Below are 18,010 nucleotides of genomic sequence, written 5' to 3' on the forward strand. Positions count from 1 at the left end.
CATCCTCTTCCAAGTGCTCACTGCATTTGAGGGACTGTGCCTACATCTCTTGGCTAACAAATGCTCACTGCAGTGTGAACGCTGCTGCCTCCCTTGTCCTACAGCCGCACTGTTGGGTGCTGCTTTCATTCCTGCTTTGTGGGTTACTGCTCTGTGCCTTTTCCCTGGAGCCAGAGCCCAGGCAGCTCCACGAATAGCCTGCACTGGGACTTGTCAGAAATCCAAAGGCAATAATGGAAAGTCAATAGTCACTCCAGATATTCATGTTTTTAACTCTGATATTTGATATTTAAGGCAATGTCTCTAGGCAGTACCATTGCAAGGCTTGTTTCCTTTCTTGACCTCCCTCCCTGTTCTGCAGTGCACTTTGCAGTGCACCTTCCTCACCGATACAGGCAGGACAGGAAGACAGCCAATGATGACAAGTTGGGGGTGAGCTTATTTGAAGACTTTACTCATGGAGCACTGGCAGCTCACACCCATTGCTGTAGCAGTGTCCCTGCTCCCTCCCCACACAAAGGGCATGGTTAGGAGCAGCCCTTGGGCAGCCAGGAGGCTTTCTGCTGTCCTCGGCTTATTCCAAAAAGCTTCCCCAGATTGATGAGAGTTCTCATCTCCTGGTGCTGTGACTCAGGCTTTTACCGTGATTGCTTTGCGAGGCTGCTGGCCGGAGCTCAGCCCTTGGGGCTCCTGGGGACATCCAGGCTGTCTCTCGGCTCTTTGTGTGTCCCAAGGTGAGGAACCATGGTTGGCAACACTACCTGGTCCCTGCATCTGAGTTAGGTGGTGTGCTGGGGACATATCCATGAGTGCTGCTGCTCCTTGGGTAGCTGCAGGCATTGGCTAGAACTCAGAGCTGGTCCATGTTGAGATATTCTCTTTCCATAGAATCATTAAGGCTGCAAAAGACCACTAAGATCACCAAGTCCAACCTCAACCCACCCCCACCATGACCATGTCCCCCAGTGCCACATCTCCATGGTTCTGGAGCACCTCTAGGGATGGTGACCCCACCACCTCCCTGGGCAGCTGTGCTGCTGCATCACCACTTTCTCAGTGGAGTTTTTTCCTAGTATCCACGCTCCCCAGCTGTCCTCCTGCTGCTGGAAGGGCAGTTGTATGACACATCAGGCACTGCCCACACAGACGACCCCCTCCTCTCACCACTTCTACTCGTTTATCTTTCTCAGTGGTGTTGGAGCCAGCATGTTGCAACTCCACCCATCATATTATCAAGCTGGGATTGAATCACTTAATGATTGAATCACTTATCACCCAGCCCCCTGTCACTGAAGCTCTTCGCCCACCAGAGTCTCTCTGACGTCCGTTTGAGTGCCCAGAGCTGGGACCTGTGACTCATCTCCAAAGGTGTCTGGCCCAGCAGCTCAGTGCTATGGTTTCCTCAACCCAGCTGTGCAGGGGCCATGCTTAATCTTAACCCTTCATAGCAAGGGTAGCCTGCAAATCAGTGCTGAGGCTGATATGGGGTCTGCGAGTCCATCTGCGTCATCATTTTGCCTTCTAGGCAGTAATTGTAAAGCATTTTGGAAACATTAGTGAACTAAACCAAATCTGCTCTGTCCCCCGGGAGGCAGAGAAGATTTATTTCCTGCTTCTCTCTCCCTTTATGAAAGGAAACTGGAGCACAGACCGGAGGCAAAAGCTGTACAGAGAGCAGTTCAGAGCCAGTAACGCAGCCTGTGGGGTACGGGGTACACTCTGTGCTGCATGGGGCTGTCTGTATGGACACGCAATGAATATAAGGGATATAAAATATACTGGTGTGATCTGGAAGCATTTTGCTGAGAGTTAGTGGTTATATAAGCCAAAGTGTAACAGAGAATCAAGCTAAAATCTTTCTAGAGCTCCATTATAGGGTCTGGAAATTTGAGATTTTGACTTAATCTGTGTGTGGATATTATTATTTTATTATTTTTTTTCTATTCTTGCTTCCAACTTTGCAGTTATGCTTCCACTGCTGCTGGATGGCTGGGTTTGCTGCATCAGTCTGAGGCTCTCTTTGTAATCTGCTGAATAGGAGCAAAATGCTGCTTGAACAGCTTTGCTCATGTCAGAGCTCTGACTTGCATTTAGCCACAAATTTCCTCCATAATTCAGCTCTTGTTAGGGGCTGCACAGTTCACAAAGCACTGCATGGTGACAGCGTGGTGCCAGCATTATCCTTCATGCAATCTCTGTGTCAGACCATGAAATCTATTAAGGAACTTCTTACTGATGCTGTTGTGAAGTTGAAAGAAGGATCTGTGTGCATAAACCATTCACAACAGCAGATCATCGTTCCATATAGATCGCACATTTCCCTTCCCATCTTGCTACAGAAGCTTTAGAGTTTATACACAGCATCCATATGGCCTATGGGTTCACGAGGAATGTTGTGCTCCTTCCTGTAGCATCTCATGCCTTTCATTTGTTCAGAGAGGTGGTGAACATCCCATCTCTGGATATGCTGAAGGTCAGGCTGGACGGGGCTCCGTGCACCTGATGGAGCTGTAGATGTTGGATAGGCTGGATATTAGGATGTTAAGTTGGATATTAGGAAGAATTTCTTTGCAGAAGGGGTGGTGATGCAGTGGCACAACTGTCTGAGGAGGTGAGGGAGTCACCATCCCTAGAGGTGTTTGGGAGCTATGGAGATGTGGCTCTGAGGGATGTGGTCGGTGGGCACAGTGAGGGTGGGCTGGGGTTGGGCTTTGTGATCTGAGAGACATTTCCCAACCTTAATGATTCTGTGATTGATGACCTTGTTCATTGCAGGGATGTTGTGACTGGATGACCTTTAAGGGTCCCTTCCAACTCAAACCATTTCATGATTCTATAGGGCATCCACCTTTGCTTTGGATGCTTGCATCCATCAGCATCAGAGATGGTGCTTTCAGGTCAGCAGCACTACAGTGCAACTCCAGGTGTTCCCATGGTGACACAGGGAACCATCTGAGCTGGAGCTCAGTCCACACAGGAAACATCCTGCTGCCCAGTACAGGGCTATGGGCAGCTCTGCTGGCCCTGAACAGTTAATGTGTGGGGTTTTTTTTGGGGGGGGGGACTGCTGAAAGCTGACACCTGCGGCCGCTGCCTCCCCCTTTTTCCTCCCCGGGAACAGGAGGTCGCCATCTGGTAGCAGTTTAGAGAAAGTCAGAGCTCTGAAACGATACCATTGTATCGTGTGAAATGCCGGGACGACTGGCTGCCCTATTCCCATAAGGCTCTTATGTGTCTAAAAACGCAAGGAAAGCTTTCAGTGCTTAAGCAAGCAAGCAAATGTAACCCCTGGGTTACAGAAACCATGTGAGGGGCAGAGGATGTTTAATGGGAAGCAGCGAGCCCAGGGCTCACGTTGCAGAGCAGCTAGCACAGGTCCTGGAGGAACCAGCATCCCTCTCTGTTTATTTTGGTCTCCTCCAGAGCTCTGTGCATAGAGGTTTCCTTGTGTGAAGCATCCCCTTGCCTGTTACTTGGGGTGTTCTGTTTAAAAGGAAGAGGGAGGAAAGAAGGAGCAGATGTTGCTCTGCTGACCGCTCCTTCCCACGTGCTGCCTGGAGCTGTGTCATTTCTAGTTCCCAGCGCCCGTAGAGACATGAGGAGCCTTTGGGCAGGAGCTGTGCAGCCCCTTGTGTCCCCTGGGAGCACCATGTCTGGGATCTTTCCTTCTGGAGGAGCATTAAAGTTGTGTCTGTGCCTCCTCGGGAACCTCTTGGCTGCTGCATGCGCTGCTGGGACTTAGATCAGACCTCCATCCCAATCTGCAAGATCCCTGAAGAGCAGCTCTGACCGCTGGTGCCTGACCGCAGCGTGACCGGGAGGGCACAGTGTGAGCATCCCCAGTGCCGCAGCACAGTGCACTGACTGACACACGTGCACTTTGCTGCTTCCCTGACCCTGGTCTTGCTTAAGGAGTGCTCAAGCCCAAGGCGAGGGTGTGAGTTCATGCATTTCTTGCTCTTGAGCATCCCAGTGGCAGATACAGGCGCTGCTCAGGGCTGGGTGTCATAACACTAGGACGTGGCTGTGCTTATTCCAGAACAGAGCTCTGAGTGAGGAGAAAGCACAGGCAGCAAAAGGAAATCCTGATGTTGGAAATACAGATTTGCTTTCTTACATGTGTCAAAACATTTTCTGAGGATACAATTACTTTCCAAAGTGCTGAAGGCCCCTGCACATGCATGTGTTGGCATTCACTTCGGTAGAGGCTTGGCTGCTGAGTTTGGGGCTGGGGATGCAGAGCTTCTGCAGTTGCCAGCAGAGCCCCACAGCAGGTGCTGCCCACACTGCCCCATGTGCAGGGATTAGTGCTGGGGCTGCTCAGAGCTGGTCTGCCAGCTGTCCCTGTAGCACACCGCTTCCTCACAAAGGGGTTGGCAGCAAGTGGTTTGCAGCTCGGGCATGGGGTCATGGATAGGGTTGGGTTTGCATCCAAAAGGAAGAGCTTGAACACCTCCTTTTAGGGGATTTCTGGCTTGTGGAGCTGCTGTTGTCCAATGGATTGAGTCATGAGTTGCCTGAATTGAGTCAGAATTGGTTAAAAGGAAACACGTGGAAATGGCAACAGCACTGTGTGTGTACTCCCCGCAGTGCAGGCACCCCAAGAGGAAGAGGAGGAAGGGCGATGCTCTGTGCTGCTCGCTTCCACCTCCGCTACCTCCAGCACCAGCTGGCAGGAGGATGGTGGGGCTGGGGAGACCATACCAGCACCAGAAGTCCCCGGGAAGGTGCCTTAGCAGGGGCAGAGCCCTGCAGCACGGCTGTCAAGCTCCCTGCTCAGCCTCCAGCTGTGGCAATGTGGCAATGGAGCCCCAGAGAGACCTGGGCACTGCCAACAGGCCCCACCACCACACAGTGCTGGCCTTGGGCTCCTGTTGTTTTCACTAATAGGCCAGTTCCATGCAGGAAGCTGGGAGGACGGTGCTGTGGAACAGAGGTTGTTTGCTTTCCTTTCTTAGCTCTGAGCAGGACGGGCTATTTTTAAGCTTTTCTCTTTTTTTTTCGAGAGATGTTTTGCTTTCTGAGGTCCTTTTTTTCTGTGCAAGGAGCTGGAGTGAGGTGACGCTGAGCAGGGCAAAACCCTGGCCATGCTGGGGACTGTTGTCACTGGAGGTGGCATCCCAGAACCAGCTGTGCAGTGAGGGTCACCTGTGCTCAGAAGTGGGAGCACAGCACCTTGGGTCAGGCAAGACACAGTGCAGTGACTAAATTTGTTGGAGGTCAACCCAGACACCAACATCCCTGTGCAAGCAGGAGCAGGAGATGGATGTCCCATCCCCAGGGAGCAGCAGGTGGGCGAGCTCTCATGCTGTCTCCTCCAGGCAGGTCAGGGTCTTCTCTGCAGCAGGAACACCACAGGGGCCCAGGGCTCATTGTTTTGCTGTCAGAGGTTGTCCAAACCATTTCCAGCCCTACTAGGAGGAGGGGGGTTATTTTCCCAGCACCCAAGTACTCCCTTGTCACTCAGTGTGAGCATAGGAAATGGTATTTGGATGGTTTATCTTAGAATCATCTCTAAGATCACTGAGTCCGACACCAGCCCATCCCCACCATGGCCACTACCCATGTGTCTTAGTGCCACACCTCCATGCTTCTTGAACATCTCCAGGGATGGTGACTCCACTGAGCAGCCTTCTGAGACCCTAATCACAGCTTTGCAGCTCTTCCTTAAACTTTCTGAACCTTTTTTGTGCCTGGGCTTTGACCTTCTTCTCATTTTTGCAGGGGAGGCCAGAAAGACTTGGAGAAAAGCCATTTCTGGGTGTTGTATGCAGCCCAGCCCTCCGATAAAGGCAGGGGATGGCTGCGTTCCAGGAGCTGTGCTGAGGGCTGTGGGCAAGTTTGCCTTGAGCTTGGGGCACTTTTAGGGGCTTGAGGTCAACAGAAAGGACTGTATGTTCCCCACTGATGATCACTGGTGCCATCCTTGCATTTGGTGATGGCAGATGGACAGAAAGGAGCTGAGATGGCAGAGGTGATTCAGAGCATGAGCTCTGGAGAGCAGCAAGGCTGTTTGACTTGGTAACAAGCTTTTGATACAAAAAGAAATCCCCCAAACACGTGGCATAGGGACATTTCCAGAGGGGTGTCTACAAAGAAAAGAAGCTCGCCAATATTTCCTTTGCTCTCAGGTTCATTGAGAGCATTTACTTTAACTGTCTGTTCCTGCAGACACATCTGTCATTAGGTAATTAGGCTCCTTTATTGAAGGAAATAAAAAGGAACTGAATAGGCTGGCAGGAGGAGTGATGAGCAGGCTTTAATTGCCCATCATGGTTAGAACTGTGATCACGACCATCAGGGAGCTGTGGCTGTGCTCCATCCCCTGCTGATGTCCCCTTCCTGCATAACTCAGCCTGGGCTGGACTTACATGTTGTTTGGAAGCTGGGATTGGAGAGAAGAATGGTTGAAGTGTTATTAGGGATGTGAGAGGGAAAAGAAGTGGTGGAAAACTCTGTTCTGGTGAGCCTGAGCTTGGTGCTGGAGAGCTGTGGACCTGCCAGTTTAACTCTCGGCTTGGGGACTGTTTAAAATGGATTCATTGTTCTTGGAGTGTGATAACTGAGAGTTAGATGCAGATCTCTGCTCCTCATGAATGTGTGGAAATGAAGGATGAGGCATTGGGACAGGCTGCCCAGGGAGGTGATGGAGTTGCCTTCCCTGGAGGTGTTCATGAACTATAGGGGTTCTACTTAGGGACATGGCTTAGAGGTTGTGGTGAGCAGTTGGACTGGGACTCCGTGCCCAGGTGTTGATCACCAGGGAGGTATAAATGAGTTGGTTGGGTGCCGTACCCCAATGACAGTGTGGGGTTTTCATGCTCAGGTTGCCTACATGTCATGTCCCTGGCACAGCCTGTCCTAGGCACACTGTTGTTCCCCATCACTTCCCCTGCTGGAGGCTGAACAGTGATTTTGGGTATTCCCCCTAAAAGGCAAAACCCCGGCATGTCCCAGGAGCTCTTGGCTGCAAGACAAGAGGTACCCAGGAGAGCCTGGAGGGAAAGCCCTTCTCGAGTCTCCCTGGCGTTCCTGGTGTCTTGTGTGATCCCACCATTGCATTTAAGGACTGAATCTCAGCCACAGTGTGCTGTTGGTAGAAAGGATGGGTGGGATCATTGTGTTGAGTGGCACAACTGAGCTCAGCCTTCAGTGGGGCAGGGAGCATTGCCTGGAGGATGGAGGCTGACTGTTGTCCATCAGATTTCCTTGCCTATAGAATCCAGGCCTCCCAGCTTTCCCCTTCCTGCTCTGGGCGGGGGGGGGGGTTGTCTCATGTTATTGTTTTTCAAGAACTTTGGCTTGTATGATCTCCAAGGACCATTTTAAGGATATGAGTTTCTGTGACTGCCACCTTTGGGTTGTTTTTTTGCAGCATTATTTGGGTTTGATGCTATTCTGAGATTTTCACATTCTGGACTTGGATTTGGATGGCAGCAGTCAGCGGGAAGCTGGTGTTTATCCTTGGGGTGGGAGAGGGAAAGGGAAGCGTTTGGAGCATTTGGAGCTGCAGCCCATTGGGCTGAGAGCTGCTCTGGCTTTCTGGGGCTGCATTTCCTGCCTCACGTTCCAGCTTTGTTTCTGGGTTTGCTGCTTCTCTGTCCTTCTGTCTCCCATGTATTAAATGGGATTGTGAATCCTCATGGCAGAGCAGAGGAGCGGTACTGGGACCCCATTACCGGAGGTTTCTGGAGGTGTCTCTTGAGATGCTCAGATGAATTGGTAACTAAATTCTGAATTCCTCTTAATTTCTTTCAGCTCTGAAAAGATCTTTTGAGGTCGAGGAGGTAGATCAGTCTTCAAATTCCTCCACCCCACAAAGACGGACCCCGAACCCTCTCCTCAGGTCCACCGTGTCCAGCTCCACACAGAAGTTTCAGGAACTCGGTGCCAGAAACTCGGAGCCATCTGCCAGACATGCAGACCCCACAGCCCAGCGATCCCCCAAGGCCCCTCTGAGGAGAGTGGAGCACTCCGGACCCAAACTACCAGAGCCGGTGTCCAGAAGAACAGAAATCTCCATTGACATCTCATCCAAGCAGGTGGAGAACTCCACTTCGGGGTTGTCGAGGTTTGGCCTCAAAAGAGCAGATGTGCTGGGGCACAAAGCCCCGGAGCCCACCCCACGCAGGACTGAGATCACGCTCGGCAAACCCCAGGAGCCGGGACTGCGGCGGGCGGACGCCCCAGCATCGAAGATCCCTGAGATGCCTCAGCGCAGAGTGGAGCCACCCAGCGCTCCCATGCCTGACGTGGCCACCAAACGTGTGGAAATTCAGGTAGCCAAAGCTGCCGAGGTGCCGGCCCCGCTGGCACGGCAAGTGGAGAGCATGGAGCACGTGCCGACCCCACAGCCTCCCCAGGCAGAGCCAAAGCCACAACCGGTGCTGATGGAGAGCCCACCAAAGAGAGAAGAAGGTGAGTATGGCTGCGCTGTGGGTTGGGAGCTTGGAGCTTCCAGCTCAAGCAGTGATGGCATTGGGGGCTGAGCTTGCATCTTGTCTCGTGTGTCTACATAGATGGCTGTTACACTTGGTTTTATGTTGGCTGAAAGAGCTGTCAGTTGGAATAAGACGTGCTATCAAGCTTATAATAAGCAAAATGAGCAAATGCCAAAAGCTTGGATGCTTGCGGAAGAAGACACTTCTGCCAGCACAGACCCGCCTGCCTGTGCAGCATCTCGGAAAGCCTCTGACATGCTGGAAAATGTGATGGTTTTGGAGGTGTTGTTGTGATGGGTTGTTGTTTAATGTTGTTGTTTATAGTTGTGGGGCAGAAACAGCCTCTTCATTAGCAGGAGTCAGAGTGGTTGTTTTTTTTTTCCTGCTGGTTGCTGGAGCCAAAGTCTAATAACATCATGGATCAGAGCCAGTATTAAACTGGAGCCCTGCCTTCTATTAGCTGCATCTTGTTTTCGATTAATCCCATATTAGACATGAAAGCCAGCTTCCCTCCCCCACTGGCCGTCATTTACCCTCCTTAATGTTGTAGAGATTTTTCTCTTTTAGCCTTTAATTATGTTTCCATTCCTCATCACATGCTTGCTTTCTCCTCTGTGAGGCTGTGGTGGGGAGTAGTGCCAGAGTGAGACCCTGGGAACTCCATGCTTACCCCTGGAGACTGGTTTCTGTGTTCTTGAATGCCATGGGTAGGCTCATACCTAATACTGGCCCAAGCTTTGCCCCGCCATGTACCCCAGCTCTATTGCTGCTGCATGCAGCCAGTCTCAGATTGGTCCTACCCAGGAACTGTTATCTGTTCCTGGGTTTTGGGATTTTGGTATGTATGTGCAGTCTGGAATCAAACAAGGTGTCCAGTGCTGAAGCTGATGTTAGACCTGTAATGCAGGGGTGGTTTTCTCTGACTGTGGGCACGGATGGAGAGAATGGAAGGCTCCAGTAGGCAGCAGGCTGGTGCAGCTCCATCTGGGCATGGCTGGGGTTCAGTGGTGGCCTCAGCCGGGGTCTTTCTACTGGGTTTTATCCACAGCAGCAATGAGGAAGGTGCCAAGACCCCTGTTGTGCCCTGTGCCTGGCCTCACCCTGCTGGGTTTGTGCTGCCGTGAGCTCCCCGAGCTCTGAATGTCAGGCAGCTGGGCACTTTAAGAACAGAAGAATCTGAGCTGCCGAACACCCCAGCTGCACAGGGGGGAAAGGGAGGGCTCTATGCATCAAAAAAGGACTCCAGAAACTCAGGACAGCTGCTGGGGATGGGTTTTAGCAAAGAGCCCGGCTGTCTGGGGTCTGCCTTACAGAGCAGGACAGGCTGGTGCTGGTACAAAAGGGGCTTTCAGTCTGGGTACATCCAAAAAGAGACAGGAAGAGAGGCTGAAGGAGCAGAAAGGGCTCTGGCTCCTTCTCCCTGCTGGTCAGCTCATGCACGCACCCATCCAGACCTTGTGGCCATTGCTCACCAGGCAGGGATGGCATCTCCTCAAGGTGCCCAGCAGGTGAATGCGGGCTCATTGCTGATGTGGCTCTGCACAACCCCCAGCACAACCTCCCAGGTGAAAACATTTGCTCCCTTCTGTGCATAGCAAAGGCTTGGAGCTCCTGCTCATTCTGACCCATGGGGTGCTCCTGTGGTGCAGACACCCCGGCACCACATGCCTTGCAGCTCTGACACAAGCAGCTGCACTGGGGATGTGCCAGCTGCCCCTAACCCCATGCCAGGACACGCAGCCCCCAGCTGCTGGGCTCAGCTGTGCTCTCTTGTGCTGAACCCTGCATCGTAGAGGAGGTGGCTGGAGGAAGGCCATCTCCCCAACCAGGAAAGCAATGATTGCAACACTGAGCTTCATTCGGGTGGAAGCAGTGGTTCTCAGGGTGGGAGGAGTGCAGGAGGAGCTCTGGTGGGGCACAGGAGCAAGAAACATTCATTCCCACCACTTTCTGCCCTCTCTGTCTCTTCCTCCTGTGCTCCCTGAGGTGCATCCCCTGTTCTCTTGCAGGGTTTAACATTGAGTTTGTGGAGCTGATGACAGAAGGGACACAAGCAACCCAATGTGGAGCTGGCTGTGCTCCATGCTCTGTTGGGCACAGAAGCATGTTTTCAGAGGCATGTTGGAAAATTCACAGCTTTGCTGTTGTTGTTTGAGGGCTCATGAATTCAGTGAGTGTTGCTCTCTATGGTGGCTTATTCATCTGGGAAAACATGTTGTTCTGCTGTCGTTCTTTGTGTCTTGCAAGTCTGTGGTGGTTGAGGGGGAAGAGCGAAGAGTTCATGCTTTTCATGCCAACTTTCTGCTCCATCTCTGCTTCCTCAAGATGTGTCCCTGTTTGTATCTGGGGTTCTGAGATCGCAGTGATGGGTTTAAGGGATCCAGAATGAGGAGTGGAAGCCCTTCTGACCTGATGGTCCTTCTGGTTTCTGCCCATGGTCTCACTGCCCAGGCCTCACATTGCTATAGCTAGAAAGGTAGATGGGGGTGGATGATGTGAGTGCTTGGAGCTGCCACCTGAAGCAGAAGCTTGACTTGTGTTACAGCCATGTCTGCATGAAGCACATCTCCGGTCTGATCCTCAGTGATGGGTAAAGTGCTCTGAAATGCGCATGGGAGTGCAGCTGATTTGGAGTTTTCTCCCATCACTGCCCCCATGGGACAGCTGTGTGGGTGCCAGGATCTCTGGGATAGCAGCAAACTCCCCTCTGCTACTGCAGGAAAAGCATAAGAACTTGAGAAGAATGAAACAATGCAATTTATCCACAGTATCTTTTCCTCCAGCCTGGACGCCTAAGGCAAGCTTTCTCCTCAGAACTTTATTTTTCATATAAAAGCTCTATTAGAATTGGCTTTAGGGGGAAAAAAAAAAGAGACAGAGAGAGAAAACTTTTTGATCCACAGAACTCCTTGTGAAGGACACCTCCTAAAACTGGGGACTCACTGCTGTCTGCTGAGGGCACTGCAAGGAGCACGGCTCCAGATGTCCTGCATTGGTCATTAGGGAGCTTTCCTTTTGGTGTAGATCTGCAGGGACAATGCTGAGCACAGAGGTGGGGTTTGGAGGGACCCAGGGACCTCTAGCACAGCAGCCTTGCCACAATAAAGGGGCCAGGCCTGTGCGGATCAACAGTGAGTAATCATTTCCAGCTCCCTGAGCTGCACAGCAATTTAACTGTATGAAGAGATTAAAGCTGCAGGGAAATGTTTCCTTAAAACCAGCTGACACATTTGGGCTAGATTACGAGTAGTCTTTTTTTTTCTTCTTCTTTTGCTGCTGTTGTTATTATTTTTAACAGAAAAAGTGCCTGTAGCCTGAGATACCAAATGGAGAGGCTGAATGAGAAACACAGAGTCCAAATCCACGTGCTCGGGGCAGGTGCCAAAAATGAGATAAGCTGGAAAAATGGAGTCCTGGAGGAGCAGGGACTTGGATGGAGAGCACATTAGGAGCCTGCGTGCAGAAGGGATGCTTGTGTCCCATCGCAGGGATGCGTGGCCACGTGCTGGGTGCCTGCACGGGGATGGCAGCAGTGCATGCCCTGTCTGTGGCTGTGCAGGGAGCAGCTGGGGCAGCTCATCTGGTCTCATTTTGGGCCATATTTGGAGCAGGAAGAAGGCTGGGTGATGTGGTTGTTGATCTGCTGTACATCTTTGACCATCAGGGTGTTGCTCCCAAATGAGTGGGCTGCTGTTGCCTTCAGCTCTGGTCATTGCCATGCGAGACCCATTGAGGATCTAGGATTTTCTCTGGAGACAGATGCAAACAAACTGAGAATTCATTGTCCCTCTGGAAGTCCCTGAGGGCCTGTAGGAAAAGCAGTGATCTCACCAGTGGAGGTTCATCATGTGAAGTAGTGGATTCCCATCGGAAATGGGACGCTTCCCCCTTCCCTGCTCTGCCCTGTTGTCTTTGAAGCCAGATGAGGGTGAAACTGTGGTTGCTGAGCATCAACAACCCTGATCACAGCCCTTTCCCTTCTCAGCTGGCTCTGTGCATGAGGCCGTGTATCCATACATTTGCTCCTAGAAGCTTGCAGGGACTACATAGAGGGTGAGCTTCCTGGCCCAGGAGAAAGCAACCAGCTGTGCCTGGCGGCATCATGCTGCAGTGCTGGTCCCACTACCTGGTGGGGTCTGGGCTGCAAGCCCCATGCAGCTGCAGGGCCCTTCCTGCTGCATCCAACCCCCTGCTGGATGTGCAGCCCTGACTGGGGGCAGTGGGTGTCAGGCACAGAGCAGACCGAAGGGTTGCTGTGTTTATCTTGTGGTATCTGTGCATCTGGAGCCCATAGTGGTTGTGCTCTGGAACACACTCCCCACCCTACAACTTTTTTGGCATCCTCCAGCTTTCTCACATTTGGGTTAATCATCCTACAGGCTGATAAGGCAAATAAAATCCATATCTTGACCAAGATAAAGCAAAGAGTTTGCTTTGATCTCTTACAGTAAGGGCTGGCCTCTCATTGTGCAGCTTCTCCCTGTTGGCTGGGGGAGGTGGTAGCAGCAGCAATGAACCTTCTGCAGGGAATTGCTTTCTTCTACACTATTTCTAGATCTATGTCCCAGCCTGAGATGTTTCTGTTGGCCAGTTGCTTGGAGGACACCGTAAGCTGGGTACGGTGCCAGCGCTATAAACTGTGTGAGAGGGATTGAGGAACTGAATTGAGATTATATGGAGATTACTTTGTTTTGAGAAGATCAAACATTGTCGTGACCATAAGAGATAACTTGACAGCAAGCCAGCTGTGTTCTCTACTCCTCCAGCAAACAAACAGAGCCACAGACACTTTTGCATTGTCCAAGATGTTGCAATGAAGTTGGAGTGAATGTGGCTATAAATGGAAGAAGCAGCTCTTCTTGGATTGCAGCCTGTGCTCAGGCTCCACTGGACCCAGTTTTTCTTCCATCTGTTACAGCTTTTAGAGGAGGGACCTGGGGAGAGGGCTGCTTTCCTTCAGGTTTATTGGCTTTTATTTCATTAATCTTCTGAGCAGGCCTGGGAGTAGAAGTTACCTGGATTTCTGTAGGGTCACGCACAGATATCTCACTTGGTTGACTTGTTTCACTATATCACGGCATGAAGACAGTGGGAGACATACTGAGAGATGAGGCTGGACCAAAGGGACGGCTCCAGAGCATCTCACAAACAGAAGTTTGCAGATGTTTATGCATTTGTGAAAAGCAAACAATGTTAACAAGCTGTATGAGGCTGCTGTGCCAACTCAGCAGTGACAGCATGGGGTTTTTCGCTTGCTGTCTCCTCCTTGACTTCTTTTGCCTGCAGTTTCTTCTGTCGAAGCAGTGGGTTGTTCTTTGCATAGCAAAGGCAATTTGTACAGCGGGGCTCAAAAACTACTATAACAAAGCATCTTTCAACACCTTGAAGTTCAAAGACTGTTGATGCTTTAGCAAATACAAGCAGAACCTTGGATTTATGCTCTGGCTGTGCAGCTCAAGAGGCTGCATCCAGGTTGTGCACAAGCTGGGTGGTCCCTGCAGCCCCTGGATGTTCTCAAAGGTCTGGATCTGCTGAGGCTTCCCATGGTGCAGCTCCAGCACAGCCCCTGGCTTCAGTTCACAAGGGGTGCAGAAATATTTAGTGGGAGCTGAGATCCGAACTCCTTTGTGGGTGAGAGAGAGCTATGCAGGGAGCGCTCGCGGTGGTTCATGTGGTTCTGTCCATATGTGCTGAGCATCCATGTCGGCAAGATGAATTTTCCCCTTATATATTGTTTCCAGAGAGAGAGTGATAGAGGAGAAAAAGGACTATGCCCCAATCCCTTGTTTCCAGCTGAGCTTTGCAGCCCCAGCAGACCTGCTCCCCTTGGGTCTGGGTGTTCTGTGCACAGTCATTTACTTAAGGGTGTAGGTCAGGCTGTCTGTGATGCTTATCGATGGTGCTTTAACTTTGTGTGAAGGCTCTGTTTTCTCCCCTTTGCACCTCTCTTGCTGTGCACAGAATGGGACACACATTCCTTCCTCAAAGAGAAGTTTAATTTAGGGAGACCTCAGCCAATGAGGATTAGATGGGAATCCCAGAGGGTATGGTGCCTAGGAGGGGAGGGCTGTGATAAAAGTTAACAGTGCGTAAGCTCTTTAAAGCAGCTTTCTCAGTTACAGCTGTACTGTAGCTCATAGCGCTTAAATAGCTTCTTACTGTTGTACCAAAGTGGTAGTGTCCTCTGAACCCTTCTCTGAAGCTCTGGTGCATGGAAACGAATTCAGGGTGGATCCCTATAAACCCACTCCTTTGAAGCTAGGAGCTTTGGCAACTCACTCCTTTCCGTAGTTTAAATAAGTTTGGGAACTGGGAGCCTGGAAAATGTTGAGAAGATGGCTTGAGGCTGCATGGTCAGGATCCTACCCTTGTAGTTTGCTTGCTCATCACCTTGGGTGAATCTCTCTACCTGTTCCAGTTTCATCTGTGTAATAACAAGCAGGTGAATGTGGCAAGAGGGCTTGGGTTCAGTCCTTGCAAGGAGTCCTTTCTTCCAATGCAAGAAATGACACTGGGCTGAGCCCTTCTTGTGAAGGCAGAGGGAGAGCAGCTGCTCTGCACAGATTATAGGGTGGTTTTGCAGAAAGCTCCTGCAGCTGTCCAGGAGGAGAGTGAGGATATCAGGTGGTTTCTTTATCAAAACCCCCCCCCCCCCCTTAAGTCCACTATACTCTTTGGTCAGCTTTCCCCTCAATTTAAATATCAGCTGGTGCTCTCCAGAAGCCCGTGTGTATAGTCATTTATTTTCCTTTTCCCTGGATAACCTTGGGCATTAGAAAGCTGCTCAGGGCTGATGAGAAGTCCTTTGTGATCACACCATGTCCCTATGTAGGACACCGTGCTGTACCCCAGAGCCCCAGGCTTTTTCCTCCAGCACTCTGGAGTTACGTGACTCATTGAGGCCTGCAGCAGAGGGAAAGTCAGTTCTCAACTTATAATGAAAAGCCTGGGAAAGGAACCCAGGTGCACTCAATAAGGCTGAAAGATCAGAGCAGGAAAAAAAAAACCAAAAAACCAAAACCAAAACCCTCATGTAATTTGGAGGTGAAAAAGGGAGATTTGGAAGGCAACCTTTGGAAGTGTGCAAATAGGAGGGATGGATGCTGGCTCCTGGTTTGTGAGCAATGGGTGCTGCTGGTGCCGGCATTGATGAGCAATTTGGGATGCTCTGCTCCATGTCCTCCCCTTTCCATCTTGTGCAGATAGGAAGGAGAATAGAGATTACCTTGCAGTTATCCAGATCTGTCCTGAGAAAAAAATGGAGTCTATCTGAGCAGCATTTCTGATAAAATATAATTGTTTAGACAAACTCTGGCTGAACTCACTTCCTCCTGCAGCCCAATGCGCTGATAAAATGGGGGTGGAAGTGGAAGACCAAGTTCAGCTGCTGCTGAGCCTTTCCTTGGGATCATCACCCCCCACCCTGAGGTCCCTGTGTGCCCCTTCTCATGGCCTTGGAAGAGCGAAGATGATGGCTGGGGCAGCTGTGGGCACGGGCTGGGATGTGGCCATGGGAGAGGCAATATAGGTGCTTGTGTTGGGTCTCCATGTTGTGGAGTGGGATGAAATGTGAGCTCTTGCCCTGCTGCTGGTGTTCTACTGGAAGCCATCCTCCCTGCCCTATTTTGGGTAGCAAATGGAAGTTAATTAGCAGCGTAGGAGCTCGCGCCCTGGGGTTGGGAGGTGAAGGGTTCCCGCACAGCCCTGAGGGAGTGCTGGGATTTCCTCTGCTTCATTGCTTTGTTTCCTGGGCTGAAATGTCTTGCAGAGGCCAAGCTGGGTGGATCAGGAGCTGGGGCTTTGCCTTGCCTCCACCTCGGGGAGCAGGAGGAGCAGCTTTGGGGTTATCTCAGCTTCCTGGCTGGGTGGGGACAGCAAGTCTATGGGATGCTCTGCTACCACAGTGAACAAAACCAAAGCCATTGTTTGGGATTCTGCTGGAAGAGCAGAGCTGGGGAAGCCTCCAGTTGTGGCTGCAGAGACAAGGGGGGAACGGTGCTGTGACTGTGCTGGAGAACATTGCTCTGTCCCTTGGGGCACAGACAGGCAGAGAACATTCAGTTTGTTTTTCTTCTGATCTTTAGACACGCAAAAGTGATTTTTCTCTTTTATTATCGCTGTTGCTGCTCCGTGGCAGAGGGCACTGGGTAGGTTTCACAGGCTGAATTCTCCCTAGAAAAACCCCTCCTCTGCTTTCACAGCTCCAGCTACCAGATCTGGTTTTCAAACAATTTGCAGAGGCCCAAATATTTGCAGGGCTAAGCCGTGTCTGCAGGAAATGGCTGCAGTTTCCGGCTCCAAAGTGGTGGTGGGACAGCATGGGGTGATGCAGGACGTCCCACATCTGGATAGTGGACCTGAGGGCCATGCAGGGAAAAGTGGGCAAACTATGCCCTGATCTGCTCAGTTTGGCTTCTGTGGGGAGAAAAGCATTGGCAGAATGTTGCTCCATTAGAAAGGTGCTGATTTTTGATGAAATGTTTGCTGATCCTGAAGTGAAAGGGGAAGGATGGTGAGGATCTGAGTCATTCTGTGGCTGTACTGGGACCTCCTGCATCTGTCAGCAGAACCAAGGCTGAGTTACTGCATTAGTCAGAGGTGGTGACTGTTTCCAGCACAGCAATTCCCTACTTGGTGTGGCTGAGCACCATCTATCTGGCCAGGCAGGGAACAGCAGCTGCCCGGTTGTGCGTGCAGGGTAGGGATGCAAAGAGATGGAGAAGAAATGGGAGAGTTTGTGAGCAACGAGAGCAGCAGTCCATGTTGGGTGTGCAGCTCTGGGTGATCTGGACAGGTGTATGAGATTGGGATGAGCACAATTGTATGAGCTTGAATGAGACCAAGTGTCACAACAGCCCCGTGCATCACCACAGACTAAGGGCAGAGTGGCTGGGAAGCTGCAGGGAGGAAAAGAATCTGGGGGTTTAAGCTGATGAACTGCTGAACATGAGCCAGCTCCATGTTGAAGTGGCCAAGAAGGCCAATGGCATCCTAGCTTGCATCAGAAACAGAACAGCCAGCAGAGCAGGAGGTGATCGTCCCTCTGTATGGGCACTAATGAGGCTGCATTTTGAGTGCTGTGTTCAGTATTGGGCCCCTCACCACAGAAAAGACTCTGAGACCCTGGAGTGTGTCCAGAGAGGAGCAATGGAGCTGAGAAGGGCCTGGAGCAGAAGTCCGATGGGGAGCACTTTGGCTGTCTGGAGGAGGGGAAGTTGAGGCTGTGTTTAAACCTGAAAGCAGTCAGATGGCTGAAAGTCGTGTGCCCAGGGCAGGAGTGAAAGCAGCAGTGTCCACTACTCTTGCATAATGCAAAGCAAAACCTCGAGGAAGAAGTTGAAGTGGTTCCTTGTGCCACAGCCCCAGGTTGATTCCCATGGGGAACTGAGAGGGAGAGGAAATGTCCTTCTACAGGAGACTCTTGGAGCTATTGAGGCACTTTGGTGTTGCTGCATTCTGCTGAGCAGCTGCAGTGAGAATGCGGGGCTGCCGGAAGGAGGGAATATTGCTGTGTAAATTGCTGTGCCATTGATTTATTTTTCTTCTTTCTGGCTGACCTCTGGGGTTCC

The 18,010-nt window shown here is 51.2% G+C and overlaps 1 protein-coding gene across 3 annotated transcripts in view; it reads left to right on the forward strand.

Annotated features, from left to right (window-relative positions):
* The window catches only part of SEPTIN9 (septin 9), an 89,514-nt gene that overhangs the window by 48,066 nt on the left and 23,438 nt on the right, over positions 1 to 18,010 (forward strand). For all 3 annotated transcript variants that reach the window (XM_015880017.2, XM_015880018.2, XM_015880019.2), the window contains one exon: positions 7,759 to 8,418. In XM_015880017.2, coding sequence (XP_015735503.1) covers positions 7,759 to 8,418 — 660 coding nt within the window. The remainder of the gene's footprint in view (positions 1 to 7,758; positions 8,419 to 18,010) is intronic.

Source organism: Coturnix japonica, chromosome 18 (genome assembly GCF_001577835.2).
Source record: "Coturnix japonica isolate 7356 chromosome 18, Coturnix japonica 2.1, whole genome shotgun sequence".
NCBI classification, from domain to species: domain Eukaryota; kingdom Metazoa; phylum Chordata; class Aves; order Galliformes; family Phasianidae; genus Coturnix; species Coturnix japonica.